General features: G+C 43.4%; 1 protein-coding gene across 1 annotated transcript; it reads left to right on the top strand.

Moving 5' to 3' along the window:
• Window positions 1-3,516: 3,516 nt before the first annotated feature.
• Window positions 3,517-3,912, top strand: LOC147618048 (chlorophyll a-b binding protein of LHCII type 1-like). Its single transcript, XM_086775059.1, has one exon. The coding sequence runs from the start codon at window positions 3,517-3,519 to the stop codon at window positions 3,910-3,912; it is 396 nt and encodes a 131-aa protein (XP_086631185.1).
• The last annotated feature ends 2,839 nt before the right edge of the window (window positions 3,913-6,751 follow it).

Genomic DNA, 6,751 nt, shown 5'->3' with positions numbered 1-6,751 from the left:
GCTCTTTTGGGATAGAGTTTCCTCCATCAGATCTCTTCTTCTCCTTCGACTTCTTACTCCCCTTGCTGCGTGGTTTACGTCGAGTTGATTTCTTTCTCTCTTTTTCATCTTTGGATAGAGCCTTAATCTCAGAGGGTTTCTCAACAACCTCTTTGACATTCTTTTGCGCTTGGGCTCTAGTCACTACTCTTAGCGACACTAGTTCGTTCTCCTCCTCAGATGTCGTGGGTGATGGAATCACTTCAACATAGTTGAGGGACGCTTTAGCTTTTTGTACTGCCGGATCCGCAGGCTTCAACAAGCAATCCTTTGGTAGATGGTCAATGCTACACCCTTGGCAAAACCTCTTTATAGGTGGAAACGTAGATGTTGTGCCTATGTTAGCTAAGAGGGGTCGTTTCTTGTTTGGACATTCCCTCGCCCAATGTGGTCTACCACATTCGTAGCATGGTCCTGTTTGTTGCGTGGGGTATAGTCTCTTTGTAGGATATGGTCCTGGATAACCTTGAGTCTTGGTTGGCTGAGATCCTATAAGCATCAAAGAGCTTGGGTCTCCATTAAAGTCATGAACTAGGCTTGGTCCGACCGGTTGGGTTCTCAAAGTAGGGTTCGACAAGAGGATGCTCCACTTCGATGTAGTATGGTTGAGAGCTAACCATCTCCATACCTAATTCAGGATTCTCATATTCCACATATCTAAAGGAAGCTCTGCCAGGTGGAGGAGGTTGAGCTCCTAGCACCGGCCGTGCTTGCTCTTAAGCAACTAAGGTTCTCTCATGGTTCACAACTTGTTGCCTAGGTGCAGAGTTGGCTGCTTGTTCCCTTTGTATCCTTGCAATGTGATTGCAGTCCGAAGTCACATGTGTGTAGTTCCATTTACAAAGCTGGCACCACTTCTTTGTTGGTTGATTGCCAACCAATGGTGAGAAGGTTGGGCACTGCTCGGTTTTATGGCTACTTCCACATCCTCCACAGACGTAGAGGCCTGTAGGTACAATATGCATGTATGATGTGGTTGGGGTTAGTAGGAAGGTCTGTAGTATTGCCCCATCTTTTTCAATACTATCTCGGCAATCTGATCTGGATTAACTAATGGCACACTAGAGTCAGAGCCCTTCCCAGAGCTACGTTTATCATCCGGATGACTATCTTGGTTTCCCATGCCAGTCATGTCAAAGTTATCATCGTAATCCATGGCATCCATGCAACACTCATTGAAGATGACATGCTTCTTTGCGTACAAGTGAGCGTGAAGCGTCTTGTTTCCTAAGCCTTCCAGGAAGATAGAAATTAATCTTCCTTGGCTTGGCTTCTCATCGTCAGGGCATCGATTGATGTACTACTTTAGCCTATTTACGCAATCTCGTACAGATTCTTGATCTTTTTGCTTAGAAGCGTAAATTTGAGCTACCGCATTATTGTGCTTAATTTCCATTTTTGAAAACGCAGCTACTATGAATCTCTTTTCTAGCCCATCGAAAGATCGCTTTGCCTCAGGCTCTAAAGTCTGAAACCATGATAAAGACTTTCTCTCTAGCATCAAGCCAAATCCTTCGATTTGCGTATGCGTATCCGTGACTTGCTCTACATGTATAGCTTGCTTAAAAGCTCCTATATGGTCATATGGGTTGCCGGATCCGTCATACTTCTTGACAAGCTTTTGCAGCGCAGATGGTCTCACTTTTCTAGAATATTCATCATCATGTCTCCTATATGAGTCTCGGCCTCTAACTCTAGGCTCTTCAAATGTCAGTTCTCTTGGTCTATGGGGTTCTCTTGGAGGTACATATCCACTTGCTCGTGGTCTTTCTTCTCCCCTAGATTCTCTAATAGCCCCGGGTCTCCTCGTAGGATCGTTGGAAAGACTGGTCCTCTAGCAGTTGTTCGCATGGAAGGTGCTGGTCGAGCCACACTTGGGGTTCTAGCCCATGGTGGTGCTAGTGTTTCTCCTCGAAAGGTAGATTCATCTGGACGTGCCGTGTCTAAGGTAGACAATTCAATGAAAAGGATCCTTCCTTTCCATGTCAATTCCCTAACCTCTAGCCATTCAAGGGTTCTAAAGTCGTTCCCCCATCTATCATGAACACGCTTTAGTGAAACCTTCTAGATACTCTACAGTTATTGTATGCGTGACTAGAAGCTCTAAGCTCGGGTGCTTAGTGGTTGCATAGTAGGTTTCTACCACATCCCTATACACCTCTTTAATTGGGTCGTCTTGATAGATAGGTTTTTAACTACTGGAATTTCTTTTACTATTTTCCATGGGTTTTTCTTGGTCTCTTTTTCTTTACCCGTTCTTTCTCTATCCTCCCAATTCCTGTCAGAAAACAATTCTTCAAGTAAAGAAATGGGCATACCAGGTCTGCGCGATGTTCCTGGCACATTTGGGTCCGATGGAAGCTCCTCCTTCTGCTTTGCTTGTGCGCTAGGTTGAAGTACACCCAAAGCATCCACTTGTTCAGGATTTTTGGTGACCTTGTAGCGTACTCCATTTCTACCCATGTACATTTCGTCTTGGTAGTTTACCCATGGTGTTGGTTCAAATGCAAAATGAATGTCTGCAGTTTTAACAACAAACCGGCTCATTGGATCTTTGTAGATCTCACCGCCATGCGCGTTTGTATACAAGAAATGGAGTCTCATGTTGTCAATCAACTCCCCATCTGGGATTTCAAATGGATTAGCAGAATCTGCCATACCAATGGGTGTGGATGGTCTATTCATGCCAAATTTCTCGTTTACGTCCATTGAAATATCACTCGCGGTTCTTGAGAGGCTCTCTGTTTGAGACTCCGAAGATGTCTCGAGAATGCTCTCCAAGTTGCCAACAACCGATTGAGTGCCGCTCTCTTGAGTGGTTACCCTAGATGGTGCACTAGTGTTACGTCCCCCTAGTATTGTTCCCGAGCGTAGATGCATACGCTATTTTTAGCACGTTCGAGTGTCCAATTTTAGAAATTATTATTATTATTATTATTATTATTTTTTTCACCCTACCTAACCACTAAATGCAACTAACATGAATATGTGTGCAAATACATATTTTTTTTAATAATTACACAAAATACAAACTATGCTAATTATACTAATTATGCAAAAAATTACAAAAATTTCAAAAAATGCAGAATATGCAAAAAATGCAGAATCCAAAGAAAACACATAATTTACAGAATATTTATTATTATTATTTTTTTTTAAATGTAAAAAACATGAAAATTGCCTAGTATGCGAAAAAACATGAAAATTGCCTAGTATGCGAAAAACACAGAAATTGTAGATTTTGAAAAAATTAAAGATTAATTAAAAAAAATTAAACACTAACCTTGATTTAATCACCGGGCTTCTTATCGCTTCCCCTTTTTGCGATAGCGAATCACCCGACACCTTATCGCCTCCCCACTCTCTGCTGCCGCCACCGCCGCCCTCTCCTCCGCTGTCTTCAGTGGCCAAGCTCCACTGACCCTGAGACCTTCCGCTAAGAACCGGGAGCTCGAGATTATTCACGCCAGATGGGCCATGTTGGGCGCCCTGGGATGTGTGACGCCGGAGCTGCTGGCCAAGAACGGTGTGAAATTCGGCGAGGCTGTGTGGTTCAAGGCCGGTTCTCAGATCTTCTCTGAGGGGGGTCTTGACTACTTGGGCAACCCGAGCCTGATCCACGCTCAAAGTATTCTTGCCATTTGGGCTTGTCAAGTTATCCTCATGGGTGCCGTCGAGGGATACAGAGTCACCGATGGCCCTCTTGGCGAGGTCACCGATCCCATCTACCCTGGCGGCAGCTTCGACCCCTTGGGTCTCGCTGACGACCCCAAGGCGTTTGCTGAGCTGAAGGTGAAGGAGATTAAGAACAGCACTCTTCGCCTGCTAGTGCTTCCCTGTAATAGCTTAGAGTCTAATTATCCTACTTCCTAATGATGTTTAGAATGTAATGGCTGCCAAGGGTCCTCAACCAACCGTAGGTCGTATCCCCGGCAGCGGCGCCAATGGAAAGACCCTTATCTCCCTACGATGCAATACAGGCGAATAGAGGTAATGCCTAGCTCCAATGGAATGCAAGCACTCCTTTCGCGCTAGGGACTCAACCCGGTTAGGTGCACGAAAGCTTATCCTCTAAAGGAGAGATGCCTATGGCTACCATCACAAGACACTAGATTAAGCACACACAAGCTCAACTTGCCCTCATTCCTACACACCCATTCATTCACTAATACAAGCAAGAGGAACACAATCACTATGCACACAAGCAAAGAGAAAGACCTCACTCCACTCCTATCTTCCTACAAGCATGCACACACTCAAGCAGCATCAAGCTTCCATGAAAGCTTCAAATCAGCCCACATACACAAAAACAAAATACTAAAAGCATGCATAAGAGTAAAATGATTAGAGAAGAGGATAAGAAAGACTCATGACATTGCTATTGATTTAATGAAGAGATTTATCTCATACAAAGATGTAGATGGGGTGAGAGAAGAGTCTTCACCTCTATGGAGAAGAGGGAGAGTAGCTCTCTCAAAGGAGCTCTTGCATGAACTTAGCCCAAAGTGTATGTGAGCTCTCAAATGAGCCACTATTTATACTAAAACTCCTAAAACTCCCAAAACTTCCCATGTGGGATTATTCTCAAGCCCACTCCCACACTCACCTACAACTTGGAACTCTCTACAAGAGCCCTAAATAAGAATGTCAAGTCTCTTGTTTTCCTGCTTCCATCTTTGTGTTGCATCCTTGCATTGATCACCACTCGTCACGCAACATTATCTAGCTTATGGTTTTCCACCAAAAACACCCTTGAACAAAGATAGAATGCGGTGGCTTATCAAGCTTGCTACACCTTATCAATTAAGAAGATGTGTGCAAAAAGATGAGTTTATCTCACGATATTGGATGAAGCTCATTCACGGATAGTAGGAAGACATTTTGCTAGGAAAATCACAGCTCACAAGGTACTTCAAGTAGGATTATGGTGGCCCACGTTGTTTGGAGACGCCATAGAATTTGTCAAAAGAGGCAAAGAATGTCAATGTTTTGCTATCCCACAACAAAGGGACAAGATGCCGCTCACCCCTATTATTGTAAGACAACCCTTTGAAAAATGGGGAGTAGATTTTGTGGAACCTATTAGTCCAGCAGCACATCCATCTCACAAGCCCGATATGTGATCATGGCCACGGACTATTTCACTAAATGGACTGAAGCCAGATCCTCGAAGCGAGCTGATGCACGAACAACAACAAAATTCTTATATGAGCAAATTATCTCGAGGTTCGGCTGCCCATTAGAATTAGTTAGTGATCACGGCTCACATTGTATTAATGAGGTGATTGATCATTTACTTGCTGGATTCTTTGTGGTCCATCGAAAATCATCACCTTATTATCCACAGGCTAATGGTCAATCAGAGAGTACAAACAAAATTTTGTGTACTATCTTGACCAAAACCTTGGAAGCAAGTCGAACGGACTGGGAACATAAGCTGATAGCAGCCCTATGGGCATACCAAACATCATATAAAGTAGCGACGGGATACACTCCCTTCCGTCTAGCTTATGGTATTGAGGTAGTAATGCCTATGGAATACCTAGTCCCGAGCTTAAGGATTGCAATGCAAGAACGTCTGACAGAGAATACATTAGATGAAAGGCTAATCGATTTAGAGAAGCTTGATGAGACCAGGCTAATAGCATCACATGGACTCATGGTCGAGAAACTACACAGGAAACGCTGGTTTGACAAAAATTTAAACAAAAAGAACTGAAAACGGGGGACCTTGTCCTCATGTATGGATGTAGGAAGCACAAGAAAAAAGAAACTCAAATACAGAGACCTGGAACCCTTCCGAGTGTCTGAGATCACACCTCAGGGGTCGGTTAGAATTGAGACAATTGACGGCGTACAGATGCAGGGTTATGTCAATGGAAGCAAACTCAAAAAATATTTTGGACCACTGACCCAAGAGATGCTCTTGCAAGAACATCTCTTAAAACAACAAAAACAGCTCGCAAAGGAAAAAATTCAGCAAGCTCAAGAAGAGGCTAAGGCAAGGGAGGCCAAAGCTAAACAATTACTTCAAAAGAGAATGCTTCCTTGAATCTCTCGGATGAAGAGGAACTGAACATTGCGCCAGCACAAATCAAGGTGAAACTCTCTACAGCTAAAGGCCATGCAATGAGCATTGCACTTATCGATACGGGATCAAGTCATAACCTGATCTCATATGAGACATGGGTAGCCTTAGATAGACCACACCTTGAACCCACTAATGCACAAGTACACATTGTGCACTTGATAACTATGAAAGCTGAGAGATTTTTAAGTGTTAACATTTCCATCAGAAATAATTCCTTGTTGGTTAGGAAGGTGTTTGTCATGCCTGCAGGAGGAAATGATCCTAGGACAATATGGATTTGTGCCAGCAAATGTAATATCCAATGGGAGAAGAGGGCAGCACTGTTGAACAAGGGCAGCAATGTCATGTCCATACCCTTATGGAGCCTGACAAACACAGGGAAATAGACCATGATTGAGGAGAGAATGACACCAAGCAAGGTAACATCAACTCATAAAACAGAACAAGCATTAGTTCCACAAACTCTACATAAACAATATCCAAAGTCACAGGGTACATAGAAATGGGTCCCCAAGATTCAACTCAAAAACTAGCCCCACAAGGAGGAGAAGAAGGATAATACAAAGACAGTAAGAAAGATTTACAAAGGAGCCAAAAATCAAAATTGGCCTTCACAAACAG

Source organism: Cibotium barometz, chromosome 35 (assembly GCF_041138505.1).
Source record: "Cibotium barometz isolate CiBa-2024 chromosome 35, ASM4113850v1, whole genome shotgun sequence".
Classification (NCBI taxonomy): domain Eukaryota; kingdom Viridiplantae; phylum Streptophyta; class Polypodiopsida; order Cyatheales; family Cibotiaceae; genus Cibotium; species Cibotium barometz.
Note: the sequence above shows the minus strand (reverse complement) of the source record. Positions and strands in the feature narration are given on the sequence as shown.